Source organism: Salminus brasiliensis, chromosome 4 (genome assembly GCF_030463535.1).
Source record: "Salminus brasiliensis chromosome 4, fSalBra1.hap2, whole genome shotgun sequence".
Classification (NCBI taxonomy): domain Eukaryota; kingdom Metazoa; phylum Chordata; class Actinopteri; order Characiformes; family Bryconidae; genus Salminus; species Salminus brasiliensis.
The window spans coordinates 319,263-341,743 of NC_132881.1; the positions used below are offsets into that span (position 1 = coordinate 319,263).

At 47.3% G+C, this 22,481-nt stretch overlaps 2 protein-coding genes across 2 annotated transcripts in view; both read left to right on the top strand.

Moving 5' to 3' along the window:
• Window positions 1–4,972, top strand: part of synj2bp (synaptojanin 2 binding protein) — a 5,471-nt gene extending 499 nt beyond the window's left edge. The window contains exons 2-4 of the mRNA XM_072677242.1: window positions 1,807–1,943; window positions 2,254–2,349; window positions 2,513–4,972. Of these exons, the coding sequence (XP_072533343.1) occupies window positions 1,807–1,943; window positions 2,254–2,349; window positions 2,513–2,665 (386 nt within the window). The 3' untranslated portion in view covers window positions 2,666–4,972. The remainder of the gene's footprint in view (window positions 1–1,806; window positions 1,944–2,253; window positions 2,350–2,512) is intronic.
• A 4,465-nt stretch (window positions 4,973–9,437) lies between these two features.
• On the top strand, window positions 9,438–18,547 carry LOC140554347 (deubiquitinase DESI2). The gene is made up of 5 exons (XM_072677241.1): window positions 9,438–10,027; window positions 12,670–12,742; window positions 13,065–13,158; window positions 13,422–13,563; window positions 16,380–18,547. Exons 1-5 carry the CDS (start codon window positions 9,989–9,991, stop codon window positions 16,611–16,613), a joined length of 582 nt encoding a protein of 193 aa, XP_072533342.1. The 5' UTR covers window positions 9,438–9,988; the 3' UTR covers window positions 16,614–18,547.
• The last annotated feature ends 3,934 nt before the right edge of the window (window positions 18,548–22,481 follow it).

Consider the following 22,481-nt stretch of genomic DNA (forward strand, 5'->3'; position numbering starts at 1 on the left):
CGCTCCGCTAGCTCTCCGCTAATCTGGTATTTAGGATGATTTAGCTCGCAGACCTGCTGTTTATGACCCTGCGAGCAGATAATGGCCTTAAATATGCTGATCAATAAAGGCAGTCGTTTTAATAAGCATATATAGCTAAACAGAGCTAATAGTGCTAACTAGCTTCACTCACTAAAGTTTCGCTTTCTCTGGTAACTTTTGCTGCGGGTCTGTTTGTCTCAGTCAATAATAATAATCATTTGTTCAGTAGTGATATTTAATGAGACTGAAGATGAGAATTAAAGTAAAGTTTGGTGTAATGGTCACTTTAGCTAAGCTAGCTGCTGTTATTAGTTACCGTTATCATCAAAATCCGCCTTTTCACGTCCTCGAGAGGGTTAGCTAGGTATTACTGCAATGACGTCATGGCAACTACAGAATAAACATAAATATAGGCATCTTTAATAAGTTATCTTTATATATTAATATTAATAATATCACTCTCAGTCTGTTATTATTAATATTAATAATCACAAATCCCTCCGCCCAGGAAAGCAGTCCGTAGGGTACCGTTGCCAATAGAATATTCCTATTCAATAGAATAGGACTCTCTGGAGCAGATCATCATCATGACCCTATCGGCTCCATGCTGCCTAATAATGCCAGGCGTGGGCTAGAGGGGTATAAAGCCCCCCAGCATTGAGGAGCTGTGGAGCAGTGGAAGAACTGTGTTCTCTGGAATGATGGTGGAGGAGCTCCATCCAGTACTTTTGAATAGGAGGAGTTTGGGATGATGAGGTGGGGTGGTGATCATAATTAAATATCCTGACATTACTAATACATGCTTTTGTTGCTGAATGCAATCAAATCCTCACAGCAATGCTCCTCCAGAACCTAGTAGAAAGTCTTCTTCTCTGGACAGTAGAGACAGTTACTCCAACAGAAGCAGGAGAAAGCGTTGTATTAAAAGCAATGAAGGCATGTGTCCCAATACTTTTGTCCATTTGGAGTAGTTTGACCGTGTCTGATGGGGAGCCGCTCCCCAGCGTGGCTTTCCACTAGCGACTGTGGCCGCGCTCTCTAACACACGTGGAAAACCCTGGGGTGGAGTTCTACACCCGGGTTCTCCGCCTGGAGCTCTGTGTTAGTTGGGATCAGGGATGGTGTTCATTATTATTATGTGTTGCGTCATTAAAATTTTACACACCGCTATAATACTCTGTTGTGAACTTTGACCTCTGATAAGAAAGATATTGTGAAAGTCTGACTCTGAGCCCTGCTGTGAGTGGGGGGCGGAGGGGGGGGTCCGATCGTCAGGTCTGCATCTTTAGGCTTCCAATTTCAACGTGATTCAGTTCAATACAGTTCCTTTAGGAAACGACTCAATTCAGAGTTTCCAGTTCTGTGAGAAATGATTCAGTGAACCATTCAGTTCAGTTCACATTTTTAGGAAATGATTCAGTCATATGAATCTCCAATTTAATTTGATTGAGGTTCTTCAGTAACCGATTCAGTCGTACAGTCGTTTGTTTCATCCTGAGTCCATTTAAATCGGCTCTTTAGGAAATGAATCGATTCAGTCTTTAAACTCATCCTGATTCATTTTGATTTCCAGCTTTTTATGTAACAGTTCTCTTATAATCTGATTTCAGAGTTTGATTAGACTTTCATGAACGTTTCTAAACGCTAACCTGATCAGATTGGATGATGCTGGTGTGTAGGTGGCGCTGCGGGAGCTGTGTATTAGCTGGGTGAGGGAGTGGACAGGACCTACGCCCTTTCGGGCTGCAGGGTTTATAAACTGATGTTTCTCTGTGTGTTTCTCAGGTTTGGGGTTTAATATAGTGGGCGGAGTCGATCACCAGCACTTGATGAATGACACCGGGATCTATGTGGCCAAGATCAAAGAGAACGGGGCGGCCGCTCTGGACGGACGGCTGCAGGAGGGGGACAAAATACTAGCGGTAACCCTGCACTACACTCTTAGCCCAGGCTACAAGGCTAATGTAGCTAATGAGTAACAGACGCCTGAACTGTGTATGATTGTAAAGCTAAATCATAGTGAAATAAACTGTAAACCAGTAGCAGCAGTCTAGTCCATGTTCTAGATAACAGTGAGTCAGACAGTGTCAGAAACCACAGAAGTACGTATATCGGAGATTACTGGATGCTAATGCTAATGCTAATTGGTGGGTATCAGATGGTTGCAGGTTAAAACAAGTCCTGGTTTGAGAGAATTAATGAATTAAATTAATCGAATTGTCTGTTTTTCAGATAAATGGTCATAAGCTGGAGAACCTGTCTCACAGCGCTGCAGTGGAACTGTTCCGGTCAGCAGGCGAGGACGTCCAGCTACGAGTTCAACAGAGAGTGAGTCTCAGCTCAGACTCTGGGAAACCGACCAGAGGAGATTTAGGAAGTTATTTCTGTTATTAAAACGTCAGTAACACATTATAAACTGTGTGTGTGTGTGTGTGTGTGTGTGTGTGTGTGTGTGTGTGTGTGTGTGTGTGTGTTCTCTCTCTTTCTGCAGTCCCAGTTTGCTGCAAACGGTCCTGTAAACCCTCGTGCTGATGGGGATTCGTCCCCGGCTGTGGGAGTCGTGGCCGTTGGCGTGGTGTTGGCGCTGGCTGTAATGGGGCTCTTCCTCTACAAACGTCACTCCAGCTTCCGAAGGCCGTTTTAAGCCCTTTCCCGTTTCGCTCGTTTTAAAGACAAACCTTATGAACTTCTTTTTTTTTTTTTTTTTTTTTTTTTTGCTGAGGGCCAAAAAAATAATAATGACCGTGACGAGACAAACGGAAGAGGAGCTTCACGTTAGCTGAATGTTCTCCTTCATCTCTAAATGAATAGTTACCACAGCGAGCAGCTGTAGCTCCGTACTGAGCCTAGTCCTACACGCATACCCCACGTTCATGAGCTGCCGCGTCGTAGGAAGCTCAGGTAGAGATTATGTTCAATAAAGGAGAGCAGAGAGGAGCTGCTGACACCCAAACCTGCCAGGTGACCAAACCAGAAGGGCTGTTCCTCCGAACCTGTAGGGGGCGCTGTGGGATGTTCCGGCTTAGAGCCGGTCCTTTCTCCTGACCCTGTATGAACGAGACCGTTTTCAGGAGACGCTTGAGATGTGAAGGTGGTGGGTGGGCGGCGAATATCTTCTCAACAGCTTCGCTAATGCTAATAAATGTAGCATGAGCTAATGGGCCTTTATAAACCGCAATAATGCTGTGCTTCTCTACAGGCGATTGTGTGTGTGTGTGTGTGTGTGTGTGTGTGTGTGTGTGTGTGTGTGTGTGCGCGAGTAAGTTCCTCTTGTTCACTGGTTGTAGCGGAGGCACAAGTGTGTGTGCATGCCGAGATTAGCCATTGTTGCTGATTAGGTTGGTTTTTGAATAGTGATCTCAGCAGAAGTGTGTGTGTGTGTGTGTGTGTGTGTGTGTGTGTGTGTGTGTGTGTGTGTGTGTGTTGTTGTTTCATTGTACTTCTGCACGATTGTGTCCAGGTTTAAGAATTCACTGAAGCTCCTCCTACAATCAGGTACTTAGTTCGGGGGGGGGGGGCTTTTCTCACTAGCACTCAGCCTTCATGGGGGGAAATAACGGCACCCAATCGGAGCAGGCCCGTTTGCACAGGTATCCACCTACTTCTGTGACTTCTGGAGCGATCTGTCGTTCAGTGGTTAGCATCATGTTAGCATCAGGAGCTCACTGCGGTTTTGTTTGGCTCTACGTTTGTTTGTTTGTTTGTTTGTTGGAGAAACACTGTAGTAAACAGACGCCATACGTTTAATACGTTTCCCCTCAGAAATGTCTCTGGATCCTCATTGGACCATTAGTATAAATGCTAATAATGCTACAAGCTAAGCTAACAATGCTGTGCGCTGACCTTTCCTCATAAGACTGGCCCTCGCCCAATCAAATCCGCTAGCTTTGTGGAGTGTGGGAGTTAAGAGACTTTAGCATTTTTACACTGCGCTAACAGCTAGCGATGTTAGCTGTTACCTAGCCTTTAGCGTTTAGCCGGTCTTCACTACACGTGTCTCATTAAATCAAAGTGTAAACGAGCTCCAGACTTCAGCAACTACACATCAGTGGGCGGCGACTTTCTGAATGATGATTCTCCCACAGGTCGTCATGGGGATGTCGGAAGCAGAAAAGCTTCTGATTGGCTCCTGTCTCCCCTTCTCACTCACAAAGAGATGAGGGGGTGGAGACTCGCTGATATTGAGGGTGGAGCTACTCTTTAGAGCAGGGGCGGGCAGTTCTGGTTCTGGAGTGTTCCCGCTCGAGCTCACCTGGTCCTGCTCACCTGTGAACTGCCAGGTTGAGTAGGTCTGTTAGAGCAGGGGGGTCAGCTGACCGTGCCGGACTCCTCCGAGGCCCCTGCTGCCCTCCTCTGCTTTACAGGATGGGCGAACAGTGCTCCTGCAGTTGGGCCAGTTGAGCTGGGTTTGGATGCGAGGGTGCCCTGCAGTGTGAAACGGGACAGTGGGGGGGTGCAGAAGCTCTATAATGAGCGGGTAGTCCAGAAGATCCGTTGACCCTCGAGGGGAGGGGTGTGGGGACTGAATGTGCGGGGGTTGAAACGTGTTTACCGCAGGGTGAGGTTTCGGAGGTTTTTTTGGGGAGAGTGCTGCTTTTGCTGGAGCTGCTCTGTTGTAGGGCTCAGGGCTGCCCTCTGCTGTTGGGGCTGTGCAAGTGCAGCTAATAGTTGAAGTGGCTTGTTGGGCCCAGGGCTGCAATCTCTGTGTGAAATATCCACTGTTAAGTAAGGGTGGTGTGTGTGTGGGTGGTGTGTGTGGGTGGTGTGTGTGGGTGGTGTGTGGGTGTGTAAGTGTGTGTGTGTTCCGGAGGTTCAGCCGTTTGGCCAAATGGGGGAACCTGCTTTGATAGCCTTATCAGCGTGGATGAAATGCACTTCTTCACTGTCCTGTCACTACGCCAATGTTGAGTTCACACGAGCGTCACGCCCTGAAATAAACATTTCTTACAAACGTTGTGTTTCATAAACTTTCCCTGTGGGTTTAACTCCGTGTTGGACAGCACCGATGCCCAGGAGACCCAGTGTTTGTTGTGAGGGGTATTGACACGCTCCCTCACATCCCGCAAAGCAGAATCAGAATCAGAATCAGAATCTCTTTATTTCACCAAGTATGTTACCCATACAAGGAATTTGTCTTGGTGAGAGCAACACGCATGACAAGTAACAAAGAAACACAGAACACAGTCTTAAACTAAAGGAAAATGACACTAAACAATAAATAGGGTAGGGGATAAATTAAAAAAAGTAGAAAGTACTAAAGGTAATAAAGGTAATAAAGAGCTGAAAAATATATTTACAGAAAAGAAAAGGACATCTGTACAGGTGTGCAAATAGTCATAGTGCAAAATAGGCAGAGTGCAAATAACTGTTCAGTCCGGTTTGGTACAGTTCAGTTGTAAGTTTAGAGGTTTACAGTGGGAGGTGACCACTGTGATTGAGGAGCGCTACAGCTCTGGGGAAGAAGCTGTTAGCATGACGTGTTGTGCTGGTTTTGATGGACCGCAGTCTTCTACCCAAACACACCCTTTCCCCTCGCTGCACTAAAACACACACTTGGCATACAGGCAGCAGTGTGAGCAGCAGCCGCGTTTCCGGGCTGGGTCGCAGCTGAAGGAACGGTTCCGAACGTGAACGTGTTGGAGTGTAACGTGACCGGAAATAGCCGCTGGTGCTGGAGGCCTTACTTTGAGCGTGACGGCTGATCCACAGCAGCGGAGGGAAGCGGTCAGTTATTACAGTGACCTGTTTACACACTCAGACAGGGTCCGATGTTCAGGGGCCCACTAACGCCCCCTATCTCCCAACTGTACGCCCCCAGGCAGTCTACCAGAACCACATGTTGACTGTTTAAATATGTTCATAAATATGAATATTAAATCTAATGTGGAAGGTCTGATGAGCTGGTGTAAGAACGTTTATTAAGCACAGTATTGAGGAAGTCTGAAGTGTTGATTTAATATGATGATCTTTATTAATAACTGAGGTTTGAATGATGTGTGTTTAGCACTGATATCTGAGGACTGATTTAAATAGGCATGTATGGTTCTAGGTTCCAGATAGGAGGAGAGTTTGGGGTTTGGTCAGTGAGCAGAGATGGCAAATCCAGGTCCGGAAAGTAAAAATCCCCCCCCTGGGTTATTTACCGAACCACTGGACGGCGCTGCTGCAGCTCATCTCTAGCCGATATGGGTTCCTGATATCTGGGATATTAAATATAATAAATCTGAGTCAGGAAGCCAATAATGATCAACATCCAGGAGACGCCTGCTGCTTCCCAGAGAGGTGGGATGTCTGTCGTATAGCACTCACTGTAAACAACTTACTGTGCACTACTGACCACACAGTACTGACCATAACCAACTTACTGTAGACTACTGACCACACAGTACTGACCATAACCAACTTACTGTAGACTACTGACCACACAGTACTGATCATAAACAACTTACTGTGTACTACTGACCACAGTACTGACCATAAACAACTCACTGTGTACTACTGACCACAGTACTGACCATAAACAACTCACTGTGTACTACTGACCACACAGTACTGACCATAACCAACTTACTGTAGACTACTGACCACACAGTACTGACCATAACCAACTTACTGTAGACTACTGACCACACAGTACTGATCATAAACAACTCAGTGTACTACTGACCATAAACAACTCACTGTGTACTACTGACCGCACAGTACTGACCATAACCAACTTACTGTAGACTACTGACCACACAGTACTGATCATAAACAACTCACTGTGTACTACTGACCATAAACAACTCACTGTGTACTACTGACCACACAGTACTGACCATAACCAACTTACTGTAGACTACTGACCACACAGTACTGACCATAACCAACTTACTGTAGACTACTGACCACACAGTACTGATCATAAACAACTCACTGTGTACTACTGACCATAAACAACTCACTGTGTACTACTGACCACACAGTACTGACCATAACCAACTTACTGTAGACTACTGACCACACAGTACTGATCATAAACAACTCACTGTGTACTACTGACCATAAACAACTCACTGTGTACTACTGACCGCACAGTACTGATCATAAACAACTTACTGTAGACTACTGACCATAAACAACTCTGTGTACTACTGACCACGGTACTGACCATAAACAACTTACTGTATACTACTGACCATAACCAATTTACTGTATACTACTGACCATAAACAATCTACTGTATACTACTGACCATAACCAACTTACTGTAGACTACTGACCATAAACAACTTACTGTATACTACTGACCACAGTACTGACCATAAACAACTTACTGTATACTACTGACCACACAGTACTGACCATAAACAACTCGCTGTGTACTACTGACCACACAGTACTGACCATAACCAACTTACTGTAGACTACTGACCACAGTAGTGACCATAAACAACTCACTGTGTACTACTGACCACACAGTACTGACCAAAAACAACTTACTGTGTACTACTGACCACAGTACTGACCATAAACAACTCACTGTGTACTACTGACCACACAGTACTGACCAAAAACAACTTACTGTATACTACTGACCACAGTACTAACAGTAGTGCTGAGTGTAAAGAGCTAGTACAGATAGGGCTGGATAAACCGTGCAGTACTGACTGTCCACCACTCACAGAGTCTGAGATGACCTTTAACCTTCTTACCACTCCTGCTTTGTGCTAACGAGCTCCTGAGCTGCTGCACCAGTGGAGCTGTTGTAGCTCTTTCCTCCATCATGCCTCAGTTTACTCACTTCTGTGGGTGGGTGGAGTTTAGGCGAAGGGGGAGGGGCCACATCCTGTCCTTTCATCACACGTGTTTGCAGGAGGGCAGAGCACACCTCGTCCTTCTGAGAGTGAGAGAGAGAGAAATGGATCTGATGAGTGTGTGTGTGTGTGTGTGTGTGTGTGTGTGTGTGTGTGTGTGAGTGTGTGTGTGTGTGTTCCAGTCAGTGTCTTGCAGAAATCAATACTCGGTCTACAGTAGATGCACTCAGCTGCACAGAATCCATTTATGTTCAAAACTAGCTTTCTGTGTGTGTGTGTGTGTGTGTGTGTGTGTGTGTGTGTGTCTGTGTGTGTGTGTATAACTGGGCGAATTAGAGCTCAGCCTTCAGTTCAGGCCAGGCGTGTCCGAACTGGATTAAAAAAAGCCCCCCGGGATGTCTAACAGTATATTACTGTTGTCGGTTCTAGATAACTGGAACATTCAGAGCTTGATCAGACATTAGTCTGTATTTGAGCTCGTCTGCTCGTCTACAGGGTTCTACACAGTGCTGTTCTCCTTTTCTACCACCTGACTGAAACCTGCTTACATGCACCGCCTATCTAGAACCTCCAGATGAACTGCAGTGATGTTTGTTCTGTTCACACTAATAGCCTATCTAGAACTTCCTGAAGGACTAGTGACATTTATGCTGCTCACAATAACAGCCTATCTAGAACCTTCAGGATTAGTGTGATGTTTATTCACAATCTCAGCCCAGCTACAAGAGCGACAGTGATGGTTCTCATCGTCCCGCCCACTGTAAATCAGAGCGGGATTGGTTGGTTCCTAATGGTGTTGGTGGTGAATCTGACGGCCTTCAGTTCTACTAGTGAAGTCCCGACCAATAGGAGAGCTGGTTTAGCTGAATCTGCCCAGATTCTGCTGAGAGAACCGTTCTGACTGGACAGTTTCAGAGATTTAACCCTTTAGTTTCCAGCAGAACTGAATAGTGTTCTGAGACTAGTCCTAAACTACTAAGTCTAAACCCCAGCTGATGGAACGTTCTGTTTGGTTCTAGAGTGAGTTTCAGCTCCAGAGAGCGCCGACCGGGTTCACTGTGTCAGCACCGCGGATCACTCAGAGCTGTGGAAACTGTGTGTGTGTGTGTGTGGAGTGTGTGTGGAGTGTGTAATTAGTGTATGAGGTCAGTGAGTGTGTGTGTGTGTGTGTGTGTGTGTGTGCTGCTCACTTCAGCCGCACACAAATCAATTAGTGGCCAGATCAATACAGGCATTAGCAGATCAGCCGGAGGCTGGACATCAGGGGTTTCTCTCTCTCTCACACACACACACTCACACACACACTCACACACACACACACACTCACTCACACACTCACTCTCACACACTCACACACACACACTCACTCAGTAACACAGTAGGGCTCTGTTCAGTGCTGTCTGGGCTGTTGTGCGTTTAGGCTTTAATATATGAATATGTAAATATACAGTATGAATATGTAAATATGTAGGACTGTATGGGTGATGACAGTAACGGCCCCCAGTGACGTAATGAAGTCTCGCCCCGTTTCGAGCGTCCGCTCGGCGGCGGTGACGTCACCTCTCCGGCCGTTCCTTTCGGTACCGGAGCTCCGACAGCGGCTTCCATGAGGATCCACCCCCCGCGCGCGCACACACACACACACACACACACACACACATAGCGCAGTGCACGTGCAGCGGCAGTAGCTGCAGACTCGCAGCTCGCGAGATGCTGCTGCAGTAGCGCCTCCCACACGCGCGCGCCGTTTCGGGGCTGCTGCCGGATCCGCGCTCACGCTGCACCGGATTGGACCGGTGAAGTTCCCGGATGAGTGGGACCGGTGCGCCGCACATCCGGGGTTCGGTTCGGATTTACAGCGCGAGAAGGAAGCAGCGCGCACGGCGCTTCTAGGTGATGGAGGCTCGGTTCCACTTCCGGTTCTGGTTCTGCCGGGGTTTGGTTTTGCGCGAGACCTAAAGCTGCAACCGCTGTCCCGCGAGCGTTTTTAAAGAAGACCTCTCTCTCTCTCTCTCTCTCTCTCTCTGTCTCTCTCTCTGTCTCTCTCTCTCTCTCTCTCTCTCTCTCTCTCTCTCTCTGTGTCTCTCTCTCTGTCTCTCTCTCTCTCTCTCTCTCTGTCTCTCTCCCTCCCTCTCTCTCTCTCTCTCTCTCTCTCTCTGGACCGGAGCATGGCCAGTGAACCGGTGATCCTGAATGTGTATGACATGGTAAGAGTGACTCTGCACGGATGCTCTGTTACTGTACTTGTTCCTCCAGTCCCGCAGGGGGCGCTGCCACCGCACTGTTTACACTATAGTATCAAATGCTTTAACCTCCTGCTCAGCTCCAGCTCTCTCACTGTCCCTCATCTCCTGAGTCTCTCCTGAGTATTAGAGGATGTGTTGGTGGAGCTGTTTTACTGTAGACCACTCCTCTCACTCTGGGGTGCTTTACTGTAGATCACTCCTCTCACTCTGGAGCTGCTCTACTGTAGATCACTCCTCTCACTCTGGGGTGCTTTACTGTAGATCACTCCTCTCACTCTGGAGCTGCTCTACTACAGATCACTCCTCTCACTCTGGAGCTGCTCTACTGTAGATCACTCCTCTCACTCTGGGGTGCTTTACTGTAGATCACTCCTCTCACTCTGGGGTGCTTTACTGTAGATCACTCCTCTCACTCTGGAGCTGCTCTACTACAGATCACTCCTCTCACTCTGGAGCTGCTCTACTGTAGATCACTCCTCTCACTCTGGGGTGCTTTACTGTAGATCACTCCTCTCACTCTGGAGCTGCTCTACTGTAGATCACTCCTCTCACTCTGGAGCTGCTCTACTACAGATCACTCCTCTCACTCTGGAGTGCTCTACTGTAGATCACTCAGCACCAGTTACACTCTGGCACCAATGAAGGTCGAACACACTGTAGTGAGAGCAGGTGTGTGTTGGGGAGGTACAGCAGTGGGGGGGAGTATTTAGTCAGTCACCAGTTGTGCAAGTTCTCCCACTTAAAGAGATGAGAGAGGCTGTAATTGACATCATAGGTAGACTCAACTATGAGAGACAAACTGAGAAAAACATTTCAGAGAATCACACTGTCTGAATTTTAAAGAATTTATTAGTAAATAATGGTGGAAAATAAGTATTTGATCAATAACAAAAGTTAATCTCAATACTTTGTTATATATCCTTTGTTGGCAATGACAGAGGTCAGACGTTTTCTGTAAGTCTTCACAAGGTTGGCTCACACCGTTGCTGGTATGTTGGCCCATTCCTCCATGCAGATCTCCTCTAGAGCAGTGATGTTTTGGGGCTGTCGGCGGCAACACGGACTTTCAACTCCCTCCAAAGGTTTCCTATGGGGTTGAGATCTGGAGACTGGCTAGGCCACTCCAGGACCTTGAAATGCTTCTTACGAAGCCACTCCTTTGTTGCCCTGGCAGTGTGCTTGGGATCATTGTCATGCTGAAAGACCCAGCCACGTTTCATCTTCAATGCCCTTGCTGATGGAAGGATGTTTGCACTCAATATCTCACAATACATGACCCCATTCATTCTTTCATGTACACGGACCAGTCGTCCTAGTCCCTTTGCAGAGAAACAGCCCCAAAGCATGATGTTGCCGCCCCCATGCTTCACAGTTGGTGTTCATGGTGTTCTTTGAATGCATCTCAGCATTCATTCTCCTCCAAACACAGCGAGTTGTGTTTGTACCAAACAGTTCTACTTTGGTTTCATCTGACCATCAGACATTCTCCCAAAACTCTTCCAGAACATCCAAATGCTCTCTAGCAAACTTCAGACGGGCCGGATCTGTACTGGCTTAAGCAGGGGAACACGTCTGGCACTGCAAGATCTGAGTCCCTGGTGGCGTAGTGTGTTACTGACGGTAGCCTTTGTAACGTTGGTCCCAGCTTTCTGCAGGTCAGTCACTAGGTCCCCCGTGTGGTTCTGGGATTTCTGCTCACCGTTCTTGTGATCATTTTGACCCCACGGGCTGAGATCTTGCGTGGAGCCCCTGATGGAGGGAGATTAGCAGTGGTCTTGTAGGTCTTCCATTTTCTGATTATTGCTCCACAGTAGATTTCTTCACACCAAGCTGCTGCCTATTGTAGACTCAGTCTTCCAGCCTGGTGCAGGTCTACAGTTCTGTTTCTAGTGTCCTTCCACAGCTCTTTGGTCTTCACCATAGTGGAGTTTGGAGTGGGACTGTTTGAGGTTGTGGTCAGGTGTCTTTTATACTGTTAACCAGTTCAAACAGGTGCCATTAATACAGGTAATGAGTGGAGGACAGAGAAGCCTCTTAAAGAAGAAGTTACAGGTCTGTGACAGACAGAAATCTTGCTTGTTTGTAGGCGACCAAATACTTATTTTCCACCATTATTTACTAATAAATTCTTTAAAAATCAGACAATGTGATTCTCTGAAATGTTTTTCTCAGTTTGTCTCTCATAGTTGAGTCTACCTATGATGTCAATTACAGCCTCTCTTATCTCTTTAAGTGGGAGAACTTGCACAACTGGTGACTGACTAAATACTCCCCCCCCCCCCCACTGTAAATGCCCTGAGGGGTGTGTGTGTGTGTGTGTGTGAGTGAGAGAGAGAGAGAGAGAGAGAGAGAGAGAGAGAGAGAGAGAGAGAGAGAGAGAGCGCGATGGATTCAGCTGCTTTAAGCTGCACCCATTGCTGACACAGATGTGCAAATGCACACAAACAGCTTATCTAGTCCCTGTAGAGAAGAAGTACTGCCAATAGAATAGAATGCTGCCTAATGTCTCTCTCTCTCTGTCTCTCTCTCTCTGTCTCTCTCTCTGTCTCTCTCTCTGTCTCTCTCTCTCTGTCTCTCTCTCTCTCTCTCTCTCTCTCTCTCAGTACTGGATTAATGAGTACACGTCTACTCTGGGGATTGGAGTTTTTCACTCAGGAATACAGATCTATGGCAGAGGTAAGTCCACACACACATACACAACAAACCCACCGGGATTTCACAGCCTTGTTTTTCGGGTCGAGTCGCGTCACGTTGGGAAGAAGTAAATAATAACCAGGTCTGTAAGGGTTTAAGGTTTTCCACTAGGGGGCGCTTTTAGTTAGTCCAGCACAGTGAGCTGATTTCACAGGTGAGCTGGATCAGGTGTGCTCAAGCAGGTAAAGCACAAACCTGCAGAACCTCCAGAACCGAAAATGCCCCCCCCCCCAGCCTTGATCCATATAGTCCAAACTTATTCACAATCTTTATATTTTTTATATATATTTTACTGTTTCATTAGAATTTGCCTATGGTGGTCACCCGTACCCCTTCAGTGGGATCTTCGAGATCAGCCCGGGAAACGCCGTCGAGCTGGGAGAGACATTCAAATTCAAGTGAGGAGTTTTACACACATCCGACTGCACCACAGTGAAACACACCTGTTAGTGGCCTTTCCCTGTGTGTGTGTGTGTGTGTGTGTGTGTGTGTGTGTGTGTGTGTGAGAGAGAGACGTTAACGTATGGCAGCATATTCCATAACTCTTTCAGACTGCTTCTGTGAAATCTTCTCTTATTAATAAAGAAGCTAACTTTAGCCGAGCATGCTTATGATCAGACCGTGGTCACCTCTCACTCTCGCACCCCTCTCTCCACCCCAGAGAGGCCATTGCTCTGGGCACGACGGACTTCACCGAGGAGGACATTGATAAGATCATGGAGGAGCTGGGGAAGGAGTTTAAGGGGAACGCCTATCACCTCATGCACAAGAACTGCAACCACTTCTCCTCCGCCCTGTCTGAGGTTAGGTCTCTCTCTCCCTCCCTCTCTCTCTCTCTCTCTTCAGCCAGGCTTGTCTAGTCCCTGTAGAGAAGAAGTACTGCCAATAGAATAGGACCTTCTGGAGCAGATCAACATCATGACCCTATTGGCTCCATGCTGCCTAATAATACCAGGCGTGGGCTAGAGGGGTATAAAGCCCCCCAGCATTGAGGAGCTGTGGAGCAGTGGAGGAACTGTGCTCTCTGGAATGATGGTGGAGGAGCTCCATCCAGTAGTTTTGGGATGAGGTGGGGATGATGAGGTGGGGTGGTGATCATCATCCAATATCCTGACCTCACTGACACTTTTGTTGCTGGATGCAATCAAATCCTCACAGCAATGCTCCTCCAGAATCTAGCAGAAAGTTACTCCAACAAAAGCAGGAGAAACTTTGTGGAATTATATTAATGCTAAAATAAATGACAGAAATAATAATCACTAAACTAATAAGAATAATAATATTAATAAAATACAATAAAATAAAGTTTTTATTCTTATTTACAGTTTTATAGGGGTGGGTGGGGTTTAATGTGGGTGGAGTTTGGTAGGGTGTAGGTGGAGTACACACAATCATTGTTACTTACCTTCAGGCAATGAGACGTCACATATGTGGACATCAACTCTCTCTCTCTCTCTCTCTCTCCCTCTCTCTCTGTCTCTCTCTCTCTCTCTCTGTCTGTCTCTGTCTCTCTGTCTCTCTCTCTCTCTCTCACTCTCTCTCTCACTCTCTCTCTCTCTCTGTCTCTCTGTCTCTCTCTCTCTCTGTCTCTCTCTCTCTCTCTCACTCTCTCTCTCACTCTCTCTCTCTCTGTCTCTCTCTGTCTCTCTCTGTGTCTCTCTCTGTCTCTCTCTCTCTCTGTCTCTCTCTCTCTCTGTCTGTCTCTGTCTCTCTGTCTCTCTCTCTGTGTCTCTTCTTTGAAGAAAAGGTTGACAAGATCCGCCGATCTTTCCCCCCCGCCTCTACCCCCCTCTCTAGGCCCCCCCTCCTCCTCCCTCTTCTCTGACCTGCTTCTCTCCTCTTTCCACAGATGACCTCCTACATCTTCTCACCTCCAATAATCCTACCACCTGTCCACTAGACCCTGTTCCATCCCCTCTGTTCCAAACCATCGCTCCAAACCTCCTTCCCTTCATCTCCTCTATCATAAACAGCTCTTTTTCGTCAGGTCAGGTACCATCGGCCTTCAAGTGTGCCAGAGTCGTGCCCATCCTAAAGAAACCAACTCTAGACAGCTTGGACATCGGCAACTACAGACCTATCTCTCTTCTCTCTTTCCTCTCAAAGATTCTCGAACGTTCCGTCTACAACCAACTGTCCCGCTTTCTCACTCTGAACAATCTTCAGGACCCTAACCAGTCTGGCTTCAAAGCTGCTCACTCTACTGAAACTGCTCTCATTGCAGTTACAGAGAAGCTCCATGCAGCTAAAGCTGCCAGACTGTCCTCGGTTCTGATCCTTCTTGACCTCTCCGCAGCTTTTGACACAGTGGACCACAAAATCCTCCTGTCTATCCTTGCCGGTCTTGGAATTACCGGCTCTGCATGGCAATGGTTTGCATCATACCTGCAGGGACGCTCATACCAGGTAACATGGCAGGGCGACACGTCCGCTCCTTGTAGTCTCTCCACTGGCGTTCCACAAGGCTCAGTTCTTGGTCCTCTTCTTCTCTCACTCTACACTCGCTCTCTTGGTAAAGTGATATCCTCTCATGGATTCTCTTACCACTGTTACGCCGACGACACTCAGCTCATGCTCTCTTTCCCACCGTCTGACACACAGGTCTCCACCCGTATCTCAGCATGCCTCGCCGACGTCTCGTCTTGGATGGCGGCTCACCACCTCAAACTCAACCCCAGCAAGACGGAGCTGCTGTACATCCCAGGAACTGCTGGACCAAGAAACGATCTTGCCATCACCTTCGAGAACTCACTGGTCACTCCCTCTACAGAAGCTGGAAGCCTTGGTGTAGTGATGGATGGTCAGTTATCGTTCTCAAGTCATGTTGCAAACGTTACTCGATCCTGCAGATTTCTCCTGTACAACATCCGGAGAATTCCACCCTTCCTCCCTAGAGAGGCCACCCAGGTGCTCGTTCAGTCTCTCGTCACTTCCAGACTTGACTACTGCAACTCTCTTCTGGCTGGTCTCCCTCTGCGCACCATCAGGCCCCTGCAACTCATCCAGAATGCAGCGGCACGGGTCGTCTTCAATGTCCCTAAATTCAGCCATGTCACTCCACTGCTGCGTTCGCTCCACTGGCTTCCTGTAGCTGCTGCCCACATCAGATTCAGAACCCTGACGCTGGCCTACAAAGCCAAGAACGGACCAGCCCCTCCGTATCTGATGACAATGGTCAAAAGCCGATCCGCACCAAGAGCCCTTCGAGCTTCAAGTACGGCTCGGCTCGACCCGCCATCCCTCAAAATCCGCGGAAGACAAGCGTCCAGGCTTTTTTCTGTCCTGGCACCAAAGTGGTGGAACGAGCTGCCCCTGGATGTCCGAACGGCCGAGTCGCTCGCTGTCTTCAAACCCAGACTGAAGACCCACCTCTTCAGAGAGTACTTGGACGAATAGTTCTATGGTCACCTTATTGTCTTGTGTTTAGCAATGTCTAAGATTAGAGGTATCTTTGTATTATTAGTCTATTCTAACTAGCTGAGGTTTTCTTGGGTAAATAGCAAAGCACTTTGTAAGTCTCTCTGGATAAGAGCGTCTGCTAAATGCTGTAAATGTAAATGTAAATGTGTCTCTCTGTCTCTCTCTCTCTGTCTCTCTCTCTCTGTCTCTCTCTCTGCAGCTGCTGTGTGGGCGAGAGATTCCTCGCTGGGTGAACCGCTTGGCGTATTTCAGCTCCTGTATCCCGTTCCTGCAGAGCTGCCTGCCCAAAGAGTGGCTAACACCGGCCGCCCTGCAGAGCCACATCAGCACACACTCGCACACACACTCACACACACACAGCGAGTCCAGCGACGAGGAACCTTCAGGGGCCGTCGGGGGATCGTCCCACACCTGCAGACACACACGGGTTTGACCTCATTCACTGCAAAACACACACATACACACACGCGCACACACACACGCACACACACACACACACACACACAGATGTGCAGCTGCATCACAAATGGCTCAGTTTTCCCTATGTAGTGTACACTCCAATAGCGCACTACATGTCCACCAGGGGGCCGTTTGGGATTCAGCCGCACACTCAGAGACCTCTGAAGATGCCGTCACTGTGTAGTCCAGCATCGCGTCTTAAGGCCGCTGTGGGGTCCAATCATGCATCCCTGTCCTGACCGGACTTCTCTCCGTTTACGCTCGTGTGTTTCACAGTGCTAGTCTATGCATCGTATGTGCCGTCAGGGCTAACACGGTGATAACTGCAGCTAATGCCAAGTAACCCTGCTCTGGCTAACAGGTTTAACTCAGGCTAACACAGGCTAGCTCTGGCTATCAGGCCTAATTCAGGCTAATACAGGCTGACGGATTTGATTTGGGCTGATGTAGTTAATGTAATGTAGCTACCCTTGGACTTAGTTAACAGGTATGTGCTGGGCTAATGCAGGCTAACGGTAGGTAACAGATTTAATTCAGGCTAACACAGGCTAACCTTAGCCTTAGCTAACAGGTGTAATTTGGAGTAACGGCGGCTGACCTTAGCTAATAGTGTTGCAGAGTAACTACTGCCTGAGGGTCTTTCAGGACAGGGATGTGAAATTGGGCTTCACAAACACCAGAGCGCAAACACACCAGCGCCGACACGTAGCCCCTCAGAGACTCTCCGAGCACCTCGCTCAGTGTTTTAGCAGTTCTGGAAACAGCCACGGCAGACCTGCAGTCTGGAGTATTGTAGATAAACAGTCAAATATCATCGCCATCGCCATCGTCACTTCAGCTACTCTCATTCTCCGGCATGGTTCAGCGGAGTGTGTGAGGCGTTAGCTGATGCTAACTTTGAGCGGTTCGTTAATGCTGTGAGAAGGGACGGGACTGTCTGGCGCTCTGTGAGGCTCAGCTGAGCTGTATCTGTGCCGTGGCCTTAAGACGTTTTTCTCGTGAGAAAAATAAATGCTGTTTTCTAAAATCGCCGCTCTCCAGCAGCCGGTCCTGATCTGCGTACGTTTCCCCTCAGAACGCCACTGGATCCTCGGGATTTAGAGGTTGTTATGTGATCGAAATACGATAACACTGTTTGCTAACGGCAAGCGTTGAGCAAGCACCAACAGCAGAACCAGCCCCGTCCCGGTCAGTCAGACGCCAGCTTGTAACAAATAGGCGAGCGTGGCTCTTCCCTTTCATTCACTGTTAGCAACATTAGCATTTCTGACTGTTCTTTTTAGTTTTAGATGAATGTGGTTTGGTTTATGTATTTACAAAAATCTTTAATTTGATGTCATTTGCATTTGTTTTATAGATTTTTATTGATTGGCTTATTATAACTTTTGTCGCATTGTGTAGATTTTTCTCCTCAGCAAACAATAAAGCTGTAATGCAGCTAATACCAAGTAACCCGGCTCTGGCTAACACAAGCTAGCAGGCCTAACTCAGGCTAATCCAGGCTAACGTGTGTTAAATTATTCTAATGTTTGAGTTTTAAAGTTTAGGATCCTGTTTGTTTGCTTTCTGACTGGACGTTCCCTGTGCAGACACAGCTGAGCTCACACCTGCTCTTCAGACACGGTGTAATGCTACAAGCTAAGCTAACACTGCTAATGAGAACAGTCCAAACAGCCCAGTGAGCTGTTCAGTGTGGAGTTCAGTGAGCTGTTCAGTGTGGAGTTCGGTGAGCTGTTCAGTGAGCTGTTCAGTGAGGAGTTCAGTGAGCTGTTCGGTGAGCTGTTCAGTGAGCTGTTCGGTGAGCTGTTCAGTGTGGAGTTCAGTGAGCTGTTCAGTGTGGAGTTCAGTGAGCTGTTCGGTGAGCTTTTCAGTGAGCTGTTCGGTGAGCTTTTCAGTGTGGCGTTCGGTGTGCTGTTCGGTGTGCTGTTCGGTGTGCTGTTCAGTGTGGAGTTCAGTGAGCTGTTCAGTGTGGAGTTCAGTGAGCTGTTCGGTGTGCTGTTCGGTGTGCTGTTCAGTGTGCTGTTCAGTGTGGAGTTCAGTGAGCTGTTCGGTGAGCTGTTCAGTGAGCTGTTCAGTGAGCTGTTCGGTGAGCTGTTCGGTGAGCTGTTCAGTGTGCTGTTCAGTGTGGAGTTCGGTGAGCTGTTCGGTGAGCTGTTCAGTGTGCTGTTCAGTGTGCTGTTCGGTGTGCTGTTCGGTGTGCTGTTCGGTGAGCTGTTCGGAGGCTTTGGCAGGTCTAGGCCACAGTGTTGTAGTAGTGCTTTCAGTGCACAGCAGCGTTAGCTTAGCTATAACAACACAGCAGCGACTTTGGGACATTTTCTGGACACCAGGACGGGATTTTGGAAAACGGCATTAGTTTATCCCATAATTCCTCAGACCTGCAGCTCATTTGAGCACATCGCTAACTGCAGAGTGACGGCAGAGGTCTACATCAACACACACACACACACTCGCTCACACAGACATTAACCCCTCACCCTCCTGCTGCTCCAGCGGGCTGCTCACCCTACCAGCCTGGATGACCAACAGACCTCAGAACTGTTTCCTGGAGAAGGACGAAGGTCGTGCTCCACCAGCCGGAGCCACCAGGATTTGACAGCCTCCTACTGCTCCTATTACAGTGATATTTTGGTGAACGATCTCATTTACGCAGTTTCCCACTCTTCCCCCAAAAGTGTGGTTGACCGGGCAAGTCGTGTCTGGTGTCTACGTTTTACTTCTTTAGTTTAGCATTGGAGCTACACGGCTAACGTAGCCTGTGGTGGACTGGGTTACGTGGTCTCCTACACGGCCTGACCCTCTGTTATCTAGAACATGGACTGAAGTACAGAGCAGAGCTACGAGGAAGACGCTAGGAGACAGAAACTGACTTAGCTAGCTAGCTAACTAATCCCAAATTGCCACAAGTTAGCTCGCTAGACCAGCATGATGCCGTGATCACGTCCGGACGTTCATCTGAGTCCGGCACTGTTTGACACACGTTAGCTTATCTTCCCAGTGCTTGTTAGCTAGGTTAGCCTTGTAGCTTCAGTGCTAAACTCCGAATGAGCACGACTTGGCTGATGGTTCACGGTAAGGGGGAGGAAGACTGGGTAAACGAGATTTCTCACCAAATGATTTCATTAAATGCCCTCAAGTCTTATTATCCTTTTCCTTCCTTTAACAGAGGACAGTATTTACCATCGTGCATTCTCCTTTTTTACGACCTCCCTCCGTTTGTCGGAGGGTAGAAACCGATGGACGGCTCAGACTGACCACCGCTAGGCCTCCATCCCCTTTTTCTGCAGTATTTGCCCCGTCTCCTCTTCCGTAGTACTGTAAACCTGCTTCTGCCTGGAGTCTGTGCTCTTTCGGTGAAACCCCTTTTAGACTAAACTGTTCTAGCTGTTTTTAGAAAGGATTTTTTTCAAGGAAACGTTATACCTCCGAATAGCCGGGTTAGTTGTACTTGGACTCTTTTTTACTCTGTAAATATTTTAAAGATGGGACTCGAGCTAGCGCTCCGATCTTTTTTTTTTTTTGGTGTATCACGAGGGGGTGAACCTACAGCGGCCCTTTCAGGAAGACATTAAAGGAACAGCCTCGCCCAAATGCGCTAACATTGCTAACTGTGGATACAAGCTGGTAGCAGCCGTTAACATGATGTCACTTCCTGATGCTAATGTGTGGCTGCATGCTTTTATTCACTGTTAGCAAAGTTAGCATCTTGGACTGCACTCCTTAACTGATTTTTTTAATGTTTTATTTTAGATAAATATGGTTCTGTTTATTTAAAAGCAGCTTTAATTTGAGTACATGATGTCAATTAGCATTTTTCAGTATTCAGATTGAGTTCAGTCTGTTGGGTTTGAGAGGGCTGGATTATACGTGATGCTGACGGACGTTTTTTGCATTATTTGCAAGGTTGTATTAATGTTTCTACGCTAAATAGAACTGAAGAAGTCTTTAACTGTGTATAAGAGAAGGATGGTGTTTGACTAAGTGCTGTATGGAAACGCAGCCATATAATTATAATTATTATAAGCTGTGGGTTTATTGAGTTCAGGAACAGTGGCCTCCTCGTCTTGCTGGTAATGGTCTGATTACTCCATACAGGGAGTATTGCAGGACGTGGCAACCCTGATATGTTTTAGCCCAACACATAGCATGAACTCCTAAAGACCAGTTATCCATTTTTAACATTTAACCTGTTTTTAATCACTATGCAGTATTAAGCCCTACTGGAGCTGCGTTGCCTTCACCCTGTCGGAGGCTGGCCAACGACACCACAATCCATCTGCAGTTTTACAGCCTGACAGTAAAAAATCGTGCAGTATTTAAAATCCAGTGTGAATCTGGAAGTTTTTGCTGTCTGACTGATAACTGAAGTGATTTTAATCCAGTATGAATCTGTAGTTTGTTTAGTTGCTGTAATCTGAGGGTAATAATTGTGTAGAAGTACTAACCCGTTATGGATCTGCTGTGTGTAGTTGTAATAACCTGGCAGTAGTAATTGGAGGATGGTTTTGATCCAGTATGAATCTGAAGTATGTGGTGTTTCCAGCCTGACAGTAATAACTGTGGAGTGGTTCTAACCCAGTGTGAATCTGCGGTGTGTGTGTAGGTGTTGGGACTGACAGCCGTAGTGTCTCTGGAGAAGCCTGTGCCGTGTTCAGTGTAATCTACTTCTGCACTGTTCCTGATCTACCTGACGGACTGGGTGATGGAAAAACTTCATCCAGTTTATACAGTTTCAAGATATGAATTATTAAACCCCTCCCCCATTATTGATTAAATCCCTCCCCCTTTTGTCTTCTGTAATTACAAAAAATCTCCTGATGCATATTTTAAAGGTATCCTACACCGAGGTGTGTGTGTGTGTGTGTGTGTGTGTGTGTGTGTGTGTGTTACTAGGGTTCTCTGAGTCATAAAAACAGTAGAACTATTTTTGGTGCTATATAGGAATCTTTTGAAAGGTCAGAACCATCTATGAGAGGCAGAACGATTACCATGTTAACTTTTGAATGGGTCTTTGAGTGGCCATGGTTCTATCTAGAACCCTTCTAGAACCGTTTTAAAGGGTATATTTGGATTACAAATATTGATTGAGTCCAGATTACACTCAGACCATCACTACCCAGCACTGGCCTTGGTTCTGCGGGGTGGGCTGATGCTCACACCTGGGGAAATTACACCTCATCCTTCATCCCAGACTAATCAGTCAACTCTCACCCATCACACACACACACACACACACACGCCTCCTCTGGAAAAGCTAATCCAGCTCCAGCAGGGCTTTAGCAGAGTCTCAGGCCGCTGATGGTGTGTTTATCTCTGTGGGTTCTGTGAAAAGGCAAAGTAACCTGATTGACCTCTGACCCCAGATCCAGCCGATTGGTTAAGACGTGTTCGGTGTCTGACGTGAGCTTCTATGGTTTAGGACAGGAGATGCTAGGCTAACGTTGCTAACAAACACTGGACTCAGACTGTCACCAGTTTGCTCATCTCTGTAGCCACGCCCCCAAAGCAGCTGGTAGATGGATGAGGTTTAGGAGACGGTGGGACTGACTTTACTCTAGAACCCCAAACAGAGCCTTCTCCACAGAGCTGAGGAACGCTGGAGGACCTGCTAGATTAGATATGTAAATAAGGTCTCTTCATGCTGTTTCACTAGATCAGGTGGATTTGTGAAGCAAATAAAGATCATAAAGATTTTGAGCGCCATTAGCCTAGCATCTCCTGTTGTAAACTAAATAAGCTTGGCTGATTAGCTGCCTCTGGGGCTGGTGATTAATCATGTTCCTCTAAAGCTGTGTTTTGAAGGACACCTGTCAATCAAGCCCTTTATTCCCCTCCCCTTATT